The following is a 21841-nucleotide window of genomic DNA, read 5'->3' on the forward strand; positions in this document are numbered from 1 at the left end:
CTCAACCACTAGGCCATGTCGGCCAGGTCATTCATATATTATAAAATCTTGAAGGCCCATCTCTCACCAAATCAGTGGCAATGTTTGAACTCACTGCTGCTTCATATTTGGTCTTATAACTGGTCCTTTTTCTACCCAGCTCCCATCCTCAGCTAGGCTGTTCCAGGCCTCTCCCTCATGGTAGTGAGCTCTCGCGTCACTTAAGCTTCAGTTTCCTTGTCTGTGGAACAGGGCTGTCTTGACCCAAGCATCTCCAACAACAGTGTTGTCTAAGTGCATCCTGTGTGCGCACACCTGGGATTAGCCTGTGGCTGATCAACTAGTGTTGGTCTTAACTATCAGATCTCTGGCAGCCTCACACCAGATCGGACAGGCATCTAGAATGAAACTTTATTACAAAATTAAAAAGCAGAGATCTGTAACAAAAAATACACATTTGGGTTTGTATTACACCCAAGTCTGAGAGAATCTTAATATAAGCCACTTGAAGTAACACATTTGCATCCAAAAAATTTCAACAAATTTATACAATATTATTGAGCGCTAATTCCTGTACAGCTTATTCTTACTAGCTTAGATCCAAGTATTCAAACATTATGAACCAGTCAGCTCTCTTGTTTTAAAAGTCTCAACTGAAGTTTCTCAATCACAGCAAAAGCCAAGAAATAACTGAAAGAATCATGTTTCCATGATAAAATTAAGACCAAAGATCCACGAGGGGCCGGGAGGAGTATTCAAGGATAAAAATCAAGTTTTCTAGCTAGGTTAGATAGTAACTAAAATGGGATCTTGGAATTCCCAACTTTTATTTGGTGTAGTAAGATACAAAAAAAAAAAAAAAAAAAAAATCAGATTGCTTGACACTATTTTCCTTAAGAGAAAACCGTCACCAAAAGAGGTTAGAAGACAAAGGCAAGTTCTTTCTCCAAAATGAGTAAATGACACCAGTTCTAATTCTTACTGAGGTTACAAACCAACCATTACCATTATTATCTTTGACTCATGTTGGGAGGGAAATTGGGACGCAGGGAGAGGTAAGGCCTGAGCAAGTTTTAAGTAGGAAGAGAACCAGCTTCTACCCTGAAGTTATTGCTAGAGGTTAACTGAGTTGCATATACATAGACCTGCTTCACAATGGAACTGAGTAGATGAATCCTTTGCTAAACTGGTAGGCATTGTAAACTATAGTACTGACTGTCCAGCAAAAAATGTCTTCACCGGGAAATCTCCATTCCCCCGGTTCCTACAAAGGCTATGGCCCAGAATTAAATCATCCAGGACTTGGTAGAATGTTGAGGTAAGTGGCCCAGTGATTAGCTGACAACTACTTGATGAAATTTGGTTTTCCTACAGGGGATTAGTGGTTGATGATGGAGGGAAAGCCAAGTATGTCTGAACCAATAAACAGGTCCTCTTGGAGGTTTCCCACTGCTTTCCAGAGTTACGATTGGTTCTTATCTTGGCTGCATTGGGGGAGGGTGTCTGCCAAGGCCCTCGGTGTTTAGGGTGTGCCTAGATCATCCATTGGTGACGGCAGCACACCCAGCTCCTCGGAGAGCATGTATGCTTGTGCTTGGCTAAGCTGGCCCAGCAAACGTTTCTTTAGCCCTTTGGTTCTTCCAGGGCTGAAAAGACCCTAAGAGGGCTCGAGAACACGACCTACTCATTGCACGCTCCTTCCTAAGAGCCCAGAGAATGCTTCTTCCTCATGTACCCCCAAATCAGTACACTGAGAAAGGAAATAGGAGGGAGTCCCCACCAAGCTGGGGAGCTAAGGCTTCCAGCTGCCTGCTCAAGGGCTGAAACCAGCCTCATTCGGTGCCTCTGATACCTGGAGGGGCTCTGTTTTGCACAGATTTGGTCCCAGGAATTTTTGAGAAGACTGGCTAGAGAAGAGCTAGGCTCTTTGCCTAAGTCTCGATGCCTTGAGTGAAACCATGCTCAAATCTTGTGGGAAAGAGAGACTTCTTTCACAGGGGCAAGGGGCTTAGAACTGTCTGTTGGAGAAGTCAAAGTTAAGCAAAAAGCCTTTGATTCCACCACACACTCTCCCTTTTCTCCAACTGAAATGAAGGATGGTGCTAAGTCGGGCCCCTAGAGAAGCAGAGATGATCCAGGCGCCATCTCACAGACACTGGGTCTTCCCAGCAGTTTGGGAACCAGATGCTTCGCTGGCGCCCAAGGTCAGGTTGGGAGACTGACAGCTAATCCCAGCACTGAAGGTAGCAGCTCTTAATGACTTGGAAGGTTTTCAACAGCATTTGTGTTTCATTTTTTACCAGAGAGAAGTTGACCGGTCCAAACTCTGTCCTAGGGAGAATCATTATTGGTCTAGTAAGCTAACATCTTTTTGGTCTGAGAAAACAAATGGATTTTAGGCAACGTAGCAAGAAACTTTAGCAAAGGCAGGTTAAAGCAGAGAAAGCCAGTGAAACCAGAAATAAATCCAGATGTGCTGGGGAGGAAGAGAACCATTACTACTAGGACTTCTGATTGGTGAAACACAGCCAGCAGCTTAGGGGGTGGGGTCTAGGAGGAAGGGGGGAAGGTACGATACGGTCCAAGTTCTGGAAAGTCCTCTCTCCATCAGTTTCCATCACCCGAGATCACCGAAACAGGGACTTGCCCAAGCGATCTACACGTCCGCACTGCCGCAGGCTCTGCCAGCCCAGAGGTGCACCTCCTGGCAGGACAGGCATGCGCAGAGGTGACGGCATCTTTGCTTGCCCTGGTCTTGGGAACACTGCAGGTTTTCTTGTCAGCCTGCCCCTCTGCAGCTGCCAACCCTGAGCCCAGAAACCTCGCACTGTGTCCCTGTAAGGCACTGAAGAAGCCGGTACCAAGCCCTCAGGACCGGAAGACGTGCACGGCTCGGATCACGTACTGCCGACAGATGGGACACTCGTTCATGCGCTTGCCACACTTGGTACAGGTGACCATGTGGCCACACTCCAGCAGGACACAGTCAATGGGCGAGTCCATGCAGATCCTGCACAGGTTCTCTTCCTGGCTGGGTGGCACTGCTCCCCCTGTACAAACACATGGCGGGAGAGAGCACAGTGAGTGTGTGGAGGTGGGAGAGCACAGGCACACTATGAACGAACTCCTCAACCACACACCTCCCCTCAGCCAGGACCCCAAGGAAATACTCCTCCAGTAACTAGTTCAGTTGCTCTAAACCGCCTCCACAGAGCAGGTTTTAGATTTGAAGAACAAAGTATCTGTAGATCAAATGCCTCCCAGAACATGAGAACTAAATAAGCCAAGTCCTCAAAACTCAAAAGAAATCATTTTCAGACAATTGCTGCTGTGATACAGAGAGTGAATGGCACTTAGGGACTCTCTATCCCCTGAGGCAGAACATGCTGAAAAGATAAAAAGTGGTTCAGAGAAGTTAAGGTATAAATGCAACAGTAATGAGTGATTAAAGGCTTACCTGTAAACATATCCCCAATTTAATAAAGCCAAGGACGGTGGGGGGGTTGGGGGGGCCTGTGCTATCTCACAATCTCCCCTGCCTCCCAGGCATCCTCAGAAACTTCCTTGTACATGAGCCCAACAGATTATGCAAGTCCCTCTCTGTGCTGCACCCACAGGACTGCATGCGTACCTCCAGGAATGCTCAGCACACTGGGTTAGAATGTCTGAATTGGCCTATTTCTCTCTCCCACTATACTGAGTTCCTTAATCCAACAAATTCATTCCATTTCTACAGTTGCATACTTAGCATTTGCTAAGTGCTCTGAGGTCAGGTATTCATCTTTGAATCCCTAAAACGCCAGCCCTGTGGTAGGTGTTCTCAAAACGTCTAATAAATTAACATCTCCCCAGGGAATAACATCTCACACTTACGAAATGTGTGCGGGGACCAGACAAGGAAGGTCCTGAGAGCTCTGCATATTTTAACTCATTGAATCCTCACAAAACTACGAAGTACCTTCTCTTACTACTCATGTTAAATATGAAGCAACTGAGGCCAAAGAGTTACGTGGCCTGCCCAAGGCACACATCTGCTAATTCAGATCCCAGGGGGCCTTCCGGGCAGTGGCCTAAGGGCAGGAACTACCAAGATGGTATTAAATGCTCAGTGCATAGAGTTCCTGACAGCTCACCCTCTTATCTGAGTGGTGAGATACAGGGACCAGTATCCTAGTTTAGCTGCACAAACAGAAAAACCTTCATGTCCAAAACCCCAGACATCCCAGCCAGGTAGCCTGGACGAGGTAGCCATAAATAGGGAACTGGAATGTCATCAGTCACCTCTACCATTCCCAAATGTCACCTCCCCCACCCACACCTTCCCCCATTCCTACCCCTCAGGGCCTCTGTTGCTTCTGCACTTTCTTTTCCTGTTTCCTGAACTATTCAAAAAGTCAGGAAACACGGCGGTGGGCTGGCTGTGAAAGATCATGAGACGTGCTTACCCCTTTGAGGAGCTATTAGCCCTAACCAGGAAGGTTTGGGAAGGGCTGAACTACACAAAGACCTAAAGTGAGCAGGAATAACTGACAGAATGTCATCCCTGATTATTTCTCTCAGGAATAACAATAAACTCATCAACTCAGTTGCCACATTCTCTCAGGAAAAGAAAGGAAGACACCAAGAGGATCAGCATGATCGTGGCACCAAGGCGAGGGAGTAAATCTAGACCCCCAAACGGTTTGGGGGAACTGAAGAGAGCTCAACTCTTGATAAGTTATCAGCCAGAAGATTGTCCCAATTTAAGCAAAAGGCCATTTTACTAAGTAATAATTCGGAGTCTTCTGAAAGTTTCAAAATGCTCTGCAGTCTCTTACACCATTCTAAGAATGTTCTCTCTTGGGGAGGAGCTCAACCATAGAGCCTTGAGGCTTTCACAAAGGTATACCAGAGCGTTTCAGAATGATGCCAAATCCCGTCAGATTCCCGCGGTGCATTCTGGGAGTACCCAAAGGCTGGGGCGGTCTTTAACACACAGGTGGATGTGTGGCAGCTGAGGTGGGATATGCATCTTGCGCCTACAGAGCGCCGTGTGTGACACCTGCCTGATCTGTCCCCAGGGCAGCTGGAGCCACTGCCCAGCCCTGGACAAACAGGGCTCTCTCAGATCACCACCTTTCTTGTTGGCACAGAAACTGTTAACCAACCCCAGTGATTTTCCTGAAGATGAGAACAGAGTGCAGGGGAAGGTGTGCCTTAGTACTAAGAGAGTGAAAATGAACCGAATGTGGCACAGGCCACCACTCGCTTTGGTAAGTATTTCACAAATGCTCTGGTAGCCCACAGCTGTGCCAATCAGGCTGCCCCCACTATGCTGCCCTGGGAATTTCGAAAGATGCTGAGAAGCCCTGGCTCTCAGAGAATTTCCTCACACCCTCTGTCCAGATGTTGGCATGCTCAGACTTCTACTGGGGCTGAAGGAGGGGAAGGAAAGCAGAGCTAAGAGCATGAGCCATTTCCAAACAGAAGCAAATACATACCATTTTGGTCTTCGGCACCACACACTGAAAAGGAAAGAGAAAGAAGACATCTGAATATGTATGTGATGATCCCAGAAAAGCCTCCAACCTCCCTGACTTCGTTTCTGATCTCTGCTCTTTCCCTGCTGGGAACCAGGGTGGCGAGAACCCAGAGAAACACCCCCTTCCCACTCACTGCGCACGCTGAGGACTCAGAACGCTCCTGCTGGTGTGTCTGGTCTCAGAATAGGGGTCTCTGCTGGTCTGCATGGACAAAACTGCCAAGCAGGAAGGATACTGCCTAAGCACAATACCTGTTCCTAGTGCCTTTTCTTAAATATATTTTTTTTACTGATTTCAGAGAAGAAGGGAGAGGGAGAGAGAGAGAGAAATACCAATGATGAGAATCATTGATCGGCTGCCTCCAGCACACCCCCTACTGGGGATTGAGCCTGCAACTGGAACCCTTGACCAGAATCGAACCCGGGACCCTTCAGTCCACAGGCTGACCTCTATCCATTGAGCCAAACAGCTAGGGCCCATTCCTATTGCTAGCATTAAAGCTAGCATTAAGTCAGAGAAGAAGGTACAGTCTGTTTCCGTCAGCCAGGGCATCCTGATCAAGTTTCCATCGGAAGTTCCCATCTCCTGTTCTCTATGTCCTTACAATGCTAGGGCGATTCTTGGGGTCAGTCCCAAAGGGAAGAATGAACCTGATCAGGTGAATGGCCAGACGTCCCCTACTCCGATGAATTTGAACTCCTGGGAGAGGAGAGCCTGAAATCTGACTTCAAGCACTGTTAGCATGCAAGGAATGGAAATGCTGATGGGCAGGAACTAAATCAGTTGGGAAGGGGAGGGGAGGGAGGGAAGGGGCGAGGGCTCTAAGTGAGATCATGTCAGGAAATGCAGAGTTCAAAAAAGTTAAACACGTTTCTCTTCTACAGGACTCTCTGCCTTTACTAGTAAAGTATCTACCACGAATCAGCAACGGAGAGTCGGGGGGAGAGCGGGGGAGAGTCATAGCAGAAAGTATTTTTCCGAACTCATGTGATCACAGCTAGATACTTTACTGGAAGTCACCTGAACATGATACCATGTAGAATGATTGGGGAAATGAGGAAAAGGAGAAGCCCAGATACTGGTATAACAGTTCTTTACACAGTATGCGCAAGGATTTGCTTCCTAATCTCCCTCCTGAGTAAGTGCTGTTGGAGGTAGTCGTGGGTGTGGTGGGGGTGACAAACAGTGGGAAAGGCCATGAACTTAGACCAGGAAATTCTCAATTCCAATCTGGCTCTAAAACAGAAAGGGGATGAATAATGCCTATGTCATAGGGTGCTCTGGGAATTAAATGTACACAACGCCTAACCCATTCCTGGCACTCAACTCCAAGTCACAGCTATTATTAGATGGGGCAAACGTGTGAGGGGACCCCTTCCTTGGAAGATGCTGTTATGCTGTGAGTGACAGCTGTCACTCAGTCCCTCACCCAGGTGCTGGAGGCCTTTCTGATCCTTGTACAGCCGCGTCACCCTCTCCATCAGCTCCCACTTCTCACAGCAGCCCTTGTAGTTGACAAAGTTACGAGCCAGGATCTCCTTCAGCTGCCGCACGTTGAGACCTTCAATGTCTTCCAGGTCTGTCAGGTCGGACAGAGAAGCCCTCCGGCCAGGAACGAAGCTGTCCTCTGAGTCGACGGACTACACAGGCAGAGATGAGACGGGTGGGCTAGGCTCTAGACTCCCCTGGCCCCCTCTCCAAGGACCCGGAGCACTCGCACACGGGCGTCTGGTGGCTGCCCGCAAGAGCAGGAGCAGAGGCAAGGAGAGTGCCTGGCACAGCACTTTGCACTGAAAAAGACCAGCCCCTGCCTGACCCACCCTGTGCTCAGTCCCAACAGCCACAAACCCAGCGGTGCATGTGAGAGGAGCAGCACCGATTTGAGTCTGGTGACCCTGACTTTGAATCCGGACTCTCCACTGACATGCTAAGTAATGTGAGGCGAGCTGCTCCTCTCCCAGCCTGCCACGAAGGGGAGAGCAGAGCCAGCACACTGGGCTCCTGTGAAGATTAAATGTGGCGGCACAGGAAGCCCCCGTGCATGGTGCTGGCCTTTCTCTCTCCCCGCTGCAGAGATGTCTGCTTTCCCACAGAAGAGGCAGACTTCGCCGGCAAGCGCTCCTCTGGAGGCAGCCTTGACCGTAACTCCATGGCCCTACCGGCAGAGCCCTCTGGACTGGCCCCGCCATAGCGGAGGCCGGCCTCCCTCTCAGCTTCCCTCCTGATTATCTGACCTCCTTCCCCTGACAATGGCCACTGTGTGCTCCGAAGCAGAACAACGACGAGATCTGCGCAGCAGCTCCAGGAGCCTGTGCCCTGGCGGCTCTCAGAAAGTCAAGAGACTGGAAACCAATGGGCAGCGTGGCTCCCCAGTCTCCGCTGTGACCTCACAACTCCGCACTAACGTTCTGATAGTCCCGAAGGAACATTAGACCAAACCCCGCCCCTGGCACAGAATCAGGACTATCATCACAGACTGCTTCTCTTCCCCACCTCAGGGTCTGTGGAGAGATTCCTAATAAAGCCCAGGAACATGAGGAAAGGGCAAAGCCAAGACCCAGACCCACACCGAGCAGAGGCCCACCTGTGTCTCATCCTCAGCAGGCGCCCTGGCTGTGCTCTCCGGGTGGATGGGTTCTTCTTGGTCCTGAGACACGTGGCCATTGGCCTGCGAGAGGAGAAAGGAGCCATCAGATCCGCAGAGATGGCCCAGGGATTAGCAGAGTTCACACCATGTCCCATGACTCCCGCCTGCTCCCGAAATCTAGTCTGGCACAACAGCGTGACAAAAGCTGCTCTCACACTGACCTTGTTAGGCAGAGAGCCAGCGTGCATGGATTCTGCCCACCGCAGGAGGGCATTAGCCCACTCATCGCTGATGCTCCTTCAACACCCCAGTGGATGGAAGGCCCAGTGTCCACTGCAGGAGGCTGCTCGCTAACTGCCACTGATTGTTTCTTGCCACTGACCCCAAACTGCCCTTTCTATAACATCCACCCCCTCCATCCTTGGTCTGCCCCTCAGACAAAGGTCTACTGCTTTCTTCAAACTGTTCATAGCATGTCTCTCCTTCCTCAAAGCTAAATCCTCAACTGGCCCAACTGAAACAGTTTCCGGACCCTCACCACCTTACTCCTTCTCTTCTGGCCATCACCGCTCTCATATTCTGGAAATGGGGTCCAACCAGCCCAGCAGGTCACACTATCACTAAGTGCTACCTTGAAACCTGTCAAACGTTTATTTTAAAGCATCCAAGAGCCTACTAGCCTAAGACTATGTAAGACAAATACCTATGCTTAAAATATTTCACTCTGTCTAGAATTCTAACCCCTCAAACAGTTCTATCTAGGTACTTCTTCAGGGTTTGCCAAAGAGTACTCAGAACTATGAGGCTCTTAATCCCATCACCATTTAAGCCACAGGTCCCTTAACTAGGTCCTTTTCACCCACTACTCCCTCCAGGCAAAGCCTCCTGTGAGCCCAGGGCAAAGAAGTGTGTGAGCCCACAGGCCTTTCCCGGTAGTGAGGCACCAGCAAAGGGACAACCTAGAAAACCAGTCACCAGTGGCCCCAGCCACTCATTCCCGATCAGGATCCGTACATGGAGCTAATTAAGAAGAGGCAAGCAACTGCAGCAAGAATGAAAAGTAGAAATCGCCACCACCACCAAAAATGCCAAGAGAGAATAAGATCACGTGTGTAGCAGAACAGGTACTGGGAGGCACCCGAAACCACGTCTTATCACCACCTCTCGTTTTCTCTCAGCTTCATGTAGAGGTGGCATGGGCTGGCCTCCTGGTGTCACCTGGGAGTTACACAGCAATCTTTCAGAGCCTAACCTGTTTCTAAACAGGCAGCTTTTGTAGGTCCATTTTTTTCTTGGAAAGAGAAACTGGATCTCATACTGCAAAGCATATTGCCTTTACCCACTGGCTAAATCAAAATCTACAACCAGCATCTGTCCAGTTTTGCTTACTCCACACACTCCCTTCCCTAGCAACGGCTGCCAGGGCACTAAAGTAAAGGAAAGAACCCGGTGGAGCAAGCACTGCGAGATTTGCACGCTAGGTGCAGCTCACTGTGGAACTGTCAGGTGGCCTTACACAAGTTACTTGACTTCCCTTATGTGTGTTTTTCTGGCTTGCAAAATGTAGCTCTCACCAGAACAGGAGACGTGAGCTGACGGAAAGGCCCTCTGAAAACATGGGAGATCAGAGAGGTGCCCGATTAGGTCTGGCACATACTGTAAGCTGGAGGTGCATCTGTAAATTTCCAGTTAATGACAGGAAGCTTAAAACCTATTCCTTTCCTTGAAAAACCCTCCTGGAGGCTCTTTGGGGGAAACAAGGTGCTCTCCTAGCTCCCCCTAAACAGAGAGGAGTGCTCGGCCAGCACAGGGAGGAAGTCGCAGCAGGGAGTAAAACCTGCCCAGCAAAGTGAGCTGGGTGGAAAGCATGCTCAGCCAACAAGGGAGGGACGGAGTTTACTGCGGGGGGGGAGTATGCTATCACACTGGCCTTTAGGCCTCAGTGCCCCTCAGATCGGAACCGGGGAGATCTGACAAAAGAGGAGATCATCGGCGGGCAGCAGCCATCCACTCCTGGGGAGGCGGGGCGGGGCGGGGCCGGGAGTGGAGGCTGTGGTGAGTACTATGCCAGCTCTAAGTTGCTCAAAGCTCTTTGGACGTGACATCACACTAGTCGATCCTCCCACCATCTGGCAAGAACGAAAGTGGCCTGGGATTAACCTCATCTCACTGTTAAAGGCTCAAAGTTCACCTGGGGTGATCACAGATCAGTGACAAATTGGGTGTGGAACCTGGGTGGATCTTCTAATCTCCCACTAAGGCCCTTAAGTTCACCTACAGGACACCATCACTCCTTACACAGTGGTCAAGTCCACCCGCCTCACTCTTATCCCAGTTAGGCTGCGTGCCTACTGGAGGGAACTCTTAGAGAGGCTTTCTGAGGGCAGAGACCACGCATTACTCATTCTGTACTTCCCCTGCCTGTTCAGAACTCCGTCTATGTGCTGCTCTTAGCTCACCATTCCACGGCCCCCCTGGGATGGTGTAGGCAGCATCTTGTTCATCATCTGCCCACCACCCCTGCCCAGTGACTGGCCAGAGAAGCAGTGCCCTTGTCTTGGCCTGTGTTCCCTGCTCTCCCTTCCTTCTCATGTTCCTTTCTTTCCTATGTGCCTTGGGATGGTTACACAGGACCCAGCTCCCCACCCAGCTAAAGGTGAGTCCGTGGGAGGGCAATTAGAACAGAACTAAATTTGGAAAGTTAACTGAGTTTTCTCAAGTGTTTCTGGAACAATTAATTTTTTTAATGTCTAACTGGGATATATATGTATTAAAAAAAACACACCAAAAACCTGGGACTGTGCGTTATCACCTCTGAAAAAAGCCAAAACCTGAGTGTGGCGGTGTCAAGGAAATTCCACTCATGCATCAGTAGGCAGCAAGGTTTCACATCATCAAGACTCTTAAGCTCCCACCCCACTCCCACAAGCAAGGCAGGAGGGGAAGTGGGCCCTCCAGCCGGCAGACTGCAAACGGGCCGTACCTGCTGATTTTCCTGAGCCTGGGCGGGGGGGACAGAAGTGGCTTGTGAGGGTGAAGAATGGAGGCTGGGTGAGGTAGGAGGTATTGTGCTGGCATGAGGCTGGGTCAGGAAGGCCTGCTGCTCAGGGAAGTCCGGGGAAAAGGCGGGGCCACGAGTCCTGGCCTCCTGGGAGATTACAGGCTGCTGGCCAAGCACCAAGAGCACCAGCTCCTCTTTTTCCCGGCACATTTCGGTAGAGATGTCATGGAGGTTGAGATAGTCCCGCAGGTCCTTCACCTTCATCTTCATGAGCTCCTCCCGCTGAAAGGCTGTTGCTCGGAATCGTTGGCAGAGAAGGCAGAGGCGGGGCCCATTTTCCACTTGGCTCGAACAGGTCATGCAGAAATTTTTCTTACAGTCCAGGCAGGTCTGCTGCTTAGAGCAAGAGGCAGAGGAAACCGTAACGTGAAGATTTCAGGTTAGAAGTATTCAGATTGCAAGCCCTCTGTATGCATCTGTGTATCCATGTATAGGACACTACATTTATTATCCCATGTGGGCTTTATTTATTTTATTGAGAGAGAAATAAAGGCTGTTAAGACTACCAGGTTTAGAATAAGAAATCCCTACATTTGGCCCTGGCAGGTGTTGCTCAGTGGCATGTCATCCCATGCACCGAGAGATTGGGTTCAATTTCCAGTCAGGGCACATGCCAGGGTTGTGGACTCGATCCCCAGTAGGGGATGTGCAGGAGGCAGCTAATTGATGTTATTCTCACATCGATGTTTCTTCTCCCTTCCCCTCTCTCTTAAAAAAAAACAAAAAAACAAAAAAAACAAATCAATAAACTATTCTTTAAAAATAAAAGTCCCTACATTTTTATTGTCTCCCTACTCCATTTCTTGTGGTGTCACCTTGGGTGTGTAACTTAGCTTCTCTGGCCCTCAGTTTCCTCATCTGCAAAATGGGGTGATAATAGAATCTAAATGTATCAAGGTTGTGGTGGTGGTTATTACTACTATCATTCATTAAATTTACTGAGGGCCACTATATGCTAGAGCTACACCCAGCTTGTCATTTAAATCTCAAAGCAACCCTGCAAAGTAGGTATTCATATACCTCCGTGTTTCACAGACAAACCAACTGAGGCCTAGAGTTATAAGTATCATATTCACGGGCAGGCAGCCAGCAGCAGAGCCAGGATTCATACTCAAGGTCTGTCTGAGCTTGATGCCCACAATCATACTCTTTCCCACCAGGCCATGTTGCCTAACTCAGTCCCATTCAGGCTGACAGTGGTACTGGTTCAAGAGCCTGGCTCTCCATCTCCAAACTCCCAACCCAGTGCCCCACCCAGAGGCTGGTGCCCAGGCTCCCCCAGCCCAGGAAGGCCCGCTCAGAGCGCTGGGAATTCAGTGGGGAAGAGAGCACATCCAAGACAAATATTTAGATAGCTATAGGAGGCCCTCTGGACGTGATTTAGGGAGCTCTCGTTGGTGAAAGTACAGAGTGTCTCAGAGGGCAACACGAAAGCCTGGCAGGCAAGCTGGTACTGCCTGGCAGCAGCAACTCCCACAATCACAGACAACACAATACATGAGGGCTTGCTCAACTCACAGGAAGCAAATCCTCAGCCTCTTGCCCCACAGGCTGAGCGAGCACAGTGACATCTGACTGAGCTGCTGCAGCCAGGAGTGGGTCCCACTCCCCAGAGAGTAACTCCTGGGCACACTGTGATGATACTAAAGGGCACGCTCACTCAACCGTTTATAGAAATGAAAACCTTCTCATCCTGTGGTGACTTAAGTATTAGCCTCAACATTTCTGCTCCCTCTTTTCTATTCAAGCCAACAAGAATGCACAAGAGACTTAGATTCTCGCAGGCAAAATCACAGACACTTGTGTGGGGCTGAAGCACAAGTCTGCACAGTGAGACAGCTATATTTAGTCTTGTCCAAGGGTCATTCATGCAGTGAGGGGAGGCGGGCATGTTTACCACCCAGTTTGACTATAAATACTTAGAAGGCATTGCGAAAGGGTACAGATCAAGTTCCCTATACTCCACACAGTTAGACCCAGACCGTAAAATGTTCAAAACTGGCTTCAAAGGACGCAAGGCTGCACTCGCTTCCTAATGGCCTGGGCCCAATAGCAGCTCAGGTGGAAAACAGACACCTTGGAGTTTGGGGGTTCGTTCCCACCGGAAGCTTTGCTATTGGGGAAAAAGTGTGTTAGGATGACTGACAGTGAAGTGAAGAGGCTTCAGTGTCTCAACGCTGTAGGTCCTGACAGGGACCATTACTTGTCAGTGCAGTTTGACAAGACCTAGCTTGACACAATTAAAAAGCCCTGAGTTGCTCAATCAGCCAACTACTCTCTAACAGGGACTCTGAAGTCAGCCTGCATCCGAAACATACCCTGAAGGAGAAAGAGAGCTCGAGGCTAAAATCCCAGTTTGCAGAGGCAGGAGAGAAAGGGAAGGGAAACACAGCTGGCCAACAAATGTGGGCAGAATGAGCCAAAGAATCATGCTCTTATGAATTCTAGCAAATGGAGCAAACCAACTGAGTAACAAGGTAGCATGGAAGATGAGTTGGTGGAGCCAACGTGCCTGCATAAATGCCAAGAGAACACACACATCCAGCATTTAAAACGCCGGCAGCAGAACCTCAGCAGACACTGCCCTTCATGGATACCAGGGGAGACACCCTCCTTTGTAACCCGCCCCTCACTTATTCCTCCTCCTCCCTACCACCCATATTCCCTGGCACTTTCTCACCCTCCCAGCCCCTCCTCCTCATGGCCCTTCCTAGAGGCAGGCATTCATTGCTGCATCCCCCTGAGAGGGAAAAGGGCAGCCAGAGGGACACACTCAGGTAAGTCCTGGCTGTTCACTTGCTAGCTAAGGGAACTTGTGCAAACAGAAAACACCCCAGAGCATCAGACCCCTCACCTGAGAAGTCGGGCGGTCTGTCGGCCTCAGGACCACTGGAGGTATCACATGAGACTGTGTATATTAAGCCTCAGCATTAGGCGGTATGTACTCACAAACAGCTTCCTTTTGGCCTCGTCTCTGAGCTTTTGCAATACCCAGGAACCCAGCCCCTCTCTTTCCACTCTGAGATTTGAATACCTCATCCATGTTTCCAAACACAAACTCGTCTTCCTCCTCAAACTGACCCAACTAAAGAGGCTGAATGCCAAACTCACTATAGAATTGTCAGGGCTGCTAATACCGGTAGGTATTAGCCATGCAGATGGGATATTTGGCTTGTGGCAGAAACAGCCTGCCATTTCTCTACAAGACTGGAAACTCTGGGAAGGCAGGAGATTCATCTTTCTTAGGTTCTCTCTGTGACATCCTTAATGTTATCTGTGCTTTGTACCGAATGAGCATTCAGAAAATACCGCGTGAAGAAAAGAAAGGCAGTACGATCCATGTACTCATTTCAATTCAACCGCTTCAGACAAGACATTTAAAAAGCCCATGGCTGTTAAATGCCAAACCCTTCTGATAAGAATGTTGATCCACTTAAGCATGAAATTACAAATGAAAATTTCTAATTGGAGAAAACATCCTTAATATTCACAAAATTCACTGTGAATCACACAAAATTATTTCTTACTTTTGTAACAAGAAAATATCCAAACTGGAACTTGCCTTCTCCCGACCCCCCACAAAAATATTCCTGTTTCTGCTTCCTATCTTCTTTGTATGGCTATGTGTTTGCCCCCACCTCCCGGCAGACTGCAAGCTCTCTGTTAGGCAAGCATGACTTACTTCATCTCTGCCTGTCCAGCCCAAGCAATGCCTGAGACACAGTAGACATTCAATCATTTATTTTTCCAATAAATAGGGGGGAAAGTTCCTTATTTTGATCATTTGCGACGCTCCTAGGCACACTGGCCAATATCCTGTTATCTTCAAATTTACCTTCTTCCCCTACATTTCACCTGTCTTCATATTCAAGTAACTTAGTGTCTGTGTCTCCTATTTTTCATCTGTAAAATGAAAGGGTTAACAAGTACTACTTCACAGAGCATGGTGTGAAGAGGTGCTCACTAAATGAGCTATATGACCAGTCTCAGCCACCACCCTAGACAGCCTCGGATCCCTTCTCTCCAGGTTCCAGTAGGCAAAAGCTCCCCAAGTGCTACACTGTCACTAGTGAAGCCATGTCTGCTACCTGAAACAGGACTGGCCAGGTCTTCCTTTGTGTAACGTACTCCTCACGGCTCCAAGCTCCTTACTAAGGCAGTCCTGGCCCTTCACCACCTGATCCCACCTTCATTCTACCCTAACTTCCCAAGTACCCGCATGCCGGCCAAACAGGCCACTCACAATTCCCAAATACGCCTGCACTTGGCCCACACCGGTACCTTCACTTCAGCCATTGCTCTGCAAATCAATAAACCTTCCTGGAATTACCAGCTAGAATGACTAACTTACCAGCAATGCCTGACTGCCAGCACTTACTTACTCAGCTGATTACTAGCAGTTCCTTTGCACACGTAGGCCTCCTTAATCAGAGAGGAAGCACCTTAGGGAAAGGCCTAGGACTCTCTCTCCTCTCATCTCTATCTCCACAATTAGACCTCTAGCAGCTAGCAGGCTGCCAGTACAGGATGGGCCCTCGATGAAAATCATCAGCATGGAATTATCAGCCACAAAGCAATGGACGTAGAAACTCTCTGGTCTACTTTCTCTTTTTCAGATTGTTCCCACCTCAATTGTCCATTATTTATTTAAATTTTTACTGCCTAACCACTATGTGGCAGTCACTGTCCTAAGCACTGGAAATAAAAGGCTGTGAACAAAGCAGATAAGATCTCTGTTCCTATGAACCATCTAAGACATGCAACCCACAAACATATTTATGTCAGGCGGTGATAACCACTATAAAGAAAAATAAAGCGTCTTCCCTTCCTCACCAAACCATCGTTCTCCTGTCTCTGAGGGAGCTTTCCTGACTCATTCTCATTCTCCCTCTGGCTGAGAAATGTCAAGAACTCGTTAGATCCCCTGGTTCTCCCAAGATTTAAACATGCTTGACATACTGAACCCCCAAGCCTGGAACACCATCACTGTCCTGTGCTCTTTCTCTCTCCATTTCCCCTCCATAAAGTATATTAAGAAGGTGGTCACAATCTCCCACAGATACTGAGAAACTGCAGTTAAATTTGGGGGCAGTCAAAAGCTATACATGTATCTATGGAGGGAGGGGTTGTGAGCACTCCTAACTCCCACATTGTTCAAAGGCCAACTGTAAGTGTATATATATAGATATGGAAAGCTATATATAGATATCTATACTAATAATAGGGTGATATAAAAATTGATCAGGACGCTGTCACGGTAATGACCAATCAGCAGGCTGCTGCTCAGCAGGTGCAGGTGGGCGGGGACTTGCAGCGTCGGGGACGGGTGGGGCCGCAGCAGAGAGGCCTCTCTGGCTGGGGGTCTGCAGGTGTGTGGAGGTCCACAGGCCTCCACCACGGACTACCCCCGGCTCCGGTCTACCTCTTTGGGGCAATCCATCGAGGAGCTCCAATGGGTGGGCAGGACCTACCTCTTTGGGGCAATGGATCAAGGGGCTCCTGCACTGTGACAGGGCACAGGCCAGGCTGGAGACCCCTACACCTGCCCCGAGTGCATCAATTTTGTGCACCAGGCCACAGTAGATAGATATATAACAGTAATGTGGAGGTAACTACCAAAGAATCAGCCCAAAGAACTGAAAGTAGCTGCCTCTGAGAAGAGTGAAATGAGAAGGGGGGGAGAGGGGGGTGTTCTACTGTTTGTAACAAACTTTTTGAACAATTTGACTCTAAGTTATATACTTCTGAAACTGTAATAATTTTTAAATTGTTGAATAACAATAAAAGGTTATACACTACCAGTTTAAAAAAAAAAAAAAAAGGTCAAATAAGCCTACTGCAAATTCATGCTACTCATTTACACAAGGGTTTTTCCTATTCCTTCTTGCCAATTACTTGGCCACTTCTATCAGCAGTTGTTCCTAACAGTCCTCACGGTATAACTGGGAGAAGAGCAGCTCTGGCTACCAACAGTTCCTTGATGTACCTGAGGAGTCCTTGGAACTACCACCTTAGGTAAAGAGAACAATTTCTTCATCTGTAAAATGGGAATAAGTAATGGTACAGATTTCATAGACTTTTGTAAGGAACCAATGAAGGTAAGGCATTTGAAATGCCAAACTCAGCACCAGGCATGTGACGAATACCCAATAGTTCTCCTTCCATCTCATCTCAGATCCTAACTCCACGCACCATCTCCATCACTGAGAAGACTGAGGCCACGTGGCACCGAGTTCCTTCTATTCTCCACTTCGGTCTCAATCTATTGACTCAACCTTCCGTCTAAGCATAAAAGGAGGGGCACCTCTGCCCACCGCCTGCAGCAGCCTCTCTGGCTGAGTTCTTGGGTAGCTGAGCAAATCACAATAAAACTCTGCCATGTGCCCGCCTTTGCTGCATTACAGTGAAGTGTAGGCAAAATGCAACCTACAAGGTAAAATGCCAATCCTCCACCATTTACAGACAAAAAGAGCAGGTAGGTCAAGACTTCAAGCTCCATTCCAAGCTGCAGACGTTCTGACATGTTGAATGTCTTCTGAGAGACAGCTTGAGGGTCAGAGACCTAGTTTGAATGGTGACTCTGCCATTAATAACTATGTGACCTTGGGATTCTACCTAAGGAGGGAAGAGAAGCAGTATTTTAATGTCTCTTCTGCTATTTGTCCGGAACTTCACATAGTTTCCTTTTAACTGTTAAACTCCAAGCCTTAGTTTCTCATAAAATGCGAGTTTAAGAACCCTAAAGCTTACATCATAGATTTATTGTGAGGATTAAATAAAACAAATTGAAATGGCTTAAAAACAGCCCTGGCATACAGCAGATGGTTTAAAAAGGGTTTCTTCCTCTCAATTTTCCTATTAACACCATTTTAACATCCCATTCTGGGTTACAAACCTCTCCTTCTACCAAAGAATGCAGAATACAGTTCTTTCTCCAGGTCAAGGTTCATGTCAGCTCTAATGGTGCTTGACCAGAGAGCACACTGCCTCGGGGAGTTGACAAAGGGAGGGCCCACACCCACACGCCATTACCCAGCCAGTAAGTTTCCTTCCTGCTCACTAATCTGGAAAACATGCATGGAGCATTCCAAATCGCCACAGTATATAACCTCCAGTCTGTGTGGTTAAGGTCTTGATGTACCGGAGACGTCCGTGGCATTACTTCTGCTAAAACGAACACGTTAATCTGCAGCCGGCTCTTTATGAGCAGCTAATGAAGGAAATAGCATGGAGTGCCTGCTACGTTCCAGGCATTGAATATACTGGCCTTTGTAGCTTGTCTCATTTTATTCTCACTACACTGTGAGATGGGTACACCTACTACATCCCCACTTTATAAAGGAGGGAAAGGATCTCAAGAAAGGTTAAGTCATACAGCTGGTAAATGGTAAAGCTGACATCTAAATTCAGGTCTATCGGGATCCAAATCTATGCTGAGTTGCTTTGATTTTGCTTGGTTAGTTTTTCCTTTGTTACTTTTGCAAAATAAATGGGTTTGGGTTACTGGCATTGCATAAGCAGAGGCAAGGCAAGAGGCAGGATAGAAAGACCGGGGAGCTGGCCCAAGGGCCTGAGGCGGTCAACACTCACCTTCCTGGCCATGTTTGCGAAGTGGGCCCCACAGGCCTTGCAGCTTGGTTCCGAGCCTGTTGGGGAAGGAAAGGAGCTGTACCCAGGATTGGAATAGGCCTGCGCCCTGGCTCCCTGGGGTGGTGCGGCCTCCTCAGGCTGTCCATCCACGCAGAACCAGTTGCAACAGGTTGCCCACATGATAAAATCTGATGAACGGGAAGAAAAGGGGAAAGGTCAGAATTAAGACACGCCTCTAGCATTCCCATTCCTGAGGGCATAGGTGAGCTGGGACACTCAAACCACTCCTGCCGCCAGAGTCAAGGCAGAATATGTTGGGCCACTGGTTTCCTGCCACCTCCTGCACCACCACGTCACCTTTGCCCATAAGAAGCGACTAGACACCTGATCTGCCAGGATAGCACGGTGGCCAACTTGACACACTACCTTTTCCCGTAGCGATTACAAGGGGCCTAACAACCACTTTATTCAGGAACATGACCTTCTCCTAAGCTCCCAGATACAACTTTATCATGCACACACACTGCATAATTCCATGCTCACACTGACTATGTGAAAAGGTATTATTTCCTGTATACAGGTGAGAGGTCAAGGTCACGCACTAACATGCAGAAAATCAAGATTCAGAAAACCAGGTCCTTCTGACTCTAAACCTCAAGTTCTGCTCCCTGCACCATGCTGCTGCCCCTGGCCTCCCCTCCCGCCAGCCAGCAGAACCAACCACTCTGACATTTGTACCTTCAATCCCACGTAAGCTTCCATCACAGCACCTAGTGCAGCTGGTTGCAGATACACTCACCCTTTATTTTCTAACGCTAAGCCATCGTCCCTGGAGAGAAGTAACCACTTCTTATTCACGCCTGTACCTTCCCCTAGCAGTGTCCTGCACAGAGTAGATGCTCAATAAATAAAATTCAGCTTCATTGCTCAATCAGTGCCTCTGTGGGTTTATTAAAAAGTGTTGGATTATTATTCCCATTTGACATACCAAATACAGGTACTAGGGAGAAAGGGATTGGTGATCTTTTTAAAAAAAATAATAATAATCCTGCAAGCTCAACACTGGGGATTGAGCCCACAATCCAGGCATATGCCCTTGACCAGAATCGAACCTGGGAACTTTCAGTTGGCAGGCCAACGCTCTATCCAAACCAGCCAGGACGGGATTGGCGATTTTTGAAGATCACAAAACAAAGAGGAGTTAATCTCCCAAATGTAAGAATAACCTAAAGATGGCAAGACAATCCACTAAAATGCCAAGTGATAAAGTAAGAGTGTGCTTTTCTCAGTAGACCAAGGCATTCAACATGAACATTTTGCGCCTGAACTCTATGTTTACCAAGATAATAAGTGGAACATTTAGTGTTATTACTCAATAAACAGTTCACATAAAAGAATGGTACTTTCTGCACTGCCTCCTGACTTCTTGAAAGTGCCTTTGTGAAATCATAGTTCAAAGATATGATAAGCTGGAAGGAACTAAGAAGCCAACAGGTTCAACTTTGATCCTTTTAAAGAGGAAAAGCCAAAGGCCCAGCAGAGGGAGTAACTTCCTGGTTCACACATCTATGACGTCAGGCCTCTGACTACTCTAGGGCCTTTTTAGCTTCCCAACACTTGCCTCCAATACACTTGTGATATAATTCATTCACTTTTGTAGGCAGATCCAATTTACATCTGCCACACCCCACCCCAAACACTTACCTGTGGCCCCATGAGAACAGGAACCATTAGTCATACAGTATTCAGCAGATAGGTGGCTCAACAAGTACTACTGAGTGAATGAATCACACAATATGTAAATCTTAACTAAGCGCACATTTGCTCCATTTCCTACAGGGTGAGGAGGTGCATAATCTGCTCTACTGGTATTTAACAGTTCACATGGAATAATGAAGTAAAGAGCAATTAATTAAATGAGTTCTTTGTTGTCAAGAGAATGGAGACAACAGTGGTGCAGTAGCCCTCTGAAGGAGGGATTCTGTAATTCCTTAAATCATCGATTGATAGAAACACTGTGACAGTCTAATAATACAAAGAACACATAGGATCTGGGTAAAACAGAGGTCCCAAGACCCGTTTATGGGCTATGTTACCCAAGTCATAGCCTTTCTGTACTTCATTTTTCTCATCTGGACATTCTCTGGCTGTGAAGCCCTAAATAAACATTAGTTGTTGCTACTATCATCATAACAATATTTTAACTACAACTTCTCTGGGAATGCACAGGCAAGAAGCAAACCTAGAGATTTCACGACTACAATATGGCTTTGTAGGCTTGTCCCCAGATCTTTGCCAGAATTAGCAGCCTGTGTCAATGAATTGAAAGGTAGGGGGAGGGAGAAAGGAAGCAGAGTTGGATGAATCCCAGGGACTCTGACTTGCACAACAGGACAGTGGAATCACTAACTGGATAAGCCCTCAGGAGGAGGCATGTACCTGTGTGGAGGGGGCAGGCTAAGATGATGAGTGGAGTTCTGTACTGTGGGACATGTTGATGTATGCACAGCACACGGGGGTTTGGTCTCAGTTGAAGATGAAGGTTTGGGAATCCTCAGCCTTCTACAAGTAGGTAAATAAACCCAGAGTGGGGCAGAAAAGAGGCAGGTCTGTGAGAACCCTTGGGAAGACTTGATCTACAGGGCAAGCAGAGGAAAACCAACCAGCAGAACAGAGAAAGGAAGAATGCTCAGAGGTGGAAAACTGAAAGAGTGTTATGAGTTTCAAGAAGAAATTGTCCACACTAGCCAGAGAGTAGAACAAAAACACAAAAACAAAAAAAAGCAAAACGGACTAGTTTTAGGAAAATGTGGATATGCTCTTTGCCTGGGCAGTTTAGGAGATAGCCATGGGTTGGGAAGTGAATAAGTGAGGATTTGCCAGACTCTAAGCATAAATTATTCTTTCAAGAAACTTTTGACTGTGACTAGGAGAGAGAAGGCATTAGCTGAAGAAGATCCAGGTCACTAAACAGAGAGAAATGTAGACATATTGGAAGACTGTAGAGGAAACCCCTGAAGATTAAGAGGTTATAGAGGGCCGGGACCGGTTTGGCTCAGTGGATAGAGCGTCGGCCTGCGGACTGAAAGGTCCCGGGTTCGA

The 21841-nt window shown here is 48.0% G+C and overlaps 1 protein-coding gene across 6 annotated transcripts in view; it reads right to left on the reverse strand.

Annotated features, from left to right (window-relative positions):
• Positions 1 to 368: 368 nt before the first annotated feature.
• Positions 369 to 21841, reverse strand: part of RFFL (ring finger and FYVE like domain containing E3 ubiquitin protein ligase) — a 66816-nt gene continuing 45343 nt past the window's right edge. For 4 of the 6 annotated variants that reach the window (XM_036450697.2, XM_036450698.2, XM_036450699.2 and 1 more), the window contains exons 2-7: positions 18740 to 18927; positions 11072 to 11482; positions 8086 to 8169; positions 6931 to 7141; positions 5460 to 5483; positions 369 to 3029 (exon numbers count right to left, since the gene is read on the reverse strand). In XM_036450697.2, coding sequence (XP_036306590.1) covers positions 2848 to 3029; positions 5460 to 5483; positions 6931 to 7141; positions 8086 to 8169; positions 11072 to 11482; positions 18740 to 18919 — 1092 coding nt within the window. In that variant the 5' untranslated portion in view covers positions 18920 to 18927 and the 3' untranslated portion in view covers positions 369 to 2847. Of the gene's footprint in view, positions 3030 to 5459; positions 5484 to 6930; positions 7142 to 8085; positions 8170 to 11071; positions 11483 to 18739; positions 18931 to 21841 lie in introns of all 6 variants that reach the window. The other 2 variants (XM_045586150.1, XM_036450700.2) reach the window with 2 other exon arrangements.

Source organism: Pipistrellus kuhlii, unplaced genomic scaffold (genome assembly GCF_014108245.1).
Source record: "Pipistrellus kuhlii isolate mPipKuh1 unplaced genomic scaffold, mPipKuh1.p scaffold_m20_p_22, whole genome shotgun sequence".
NCBI classification, from domain to species: Eukaryota; Metazoa; Chordata; class Mammalia; order Chiroptera; family Vespertilionidae; genus Pipistrellus; species Pipistrellus kuhlii.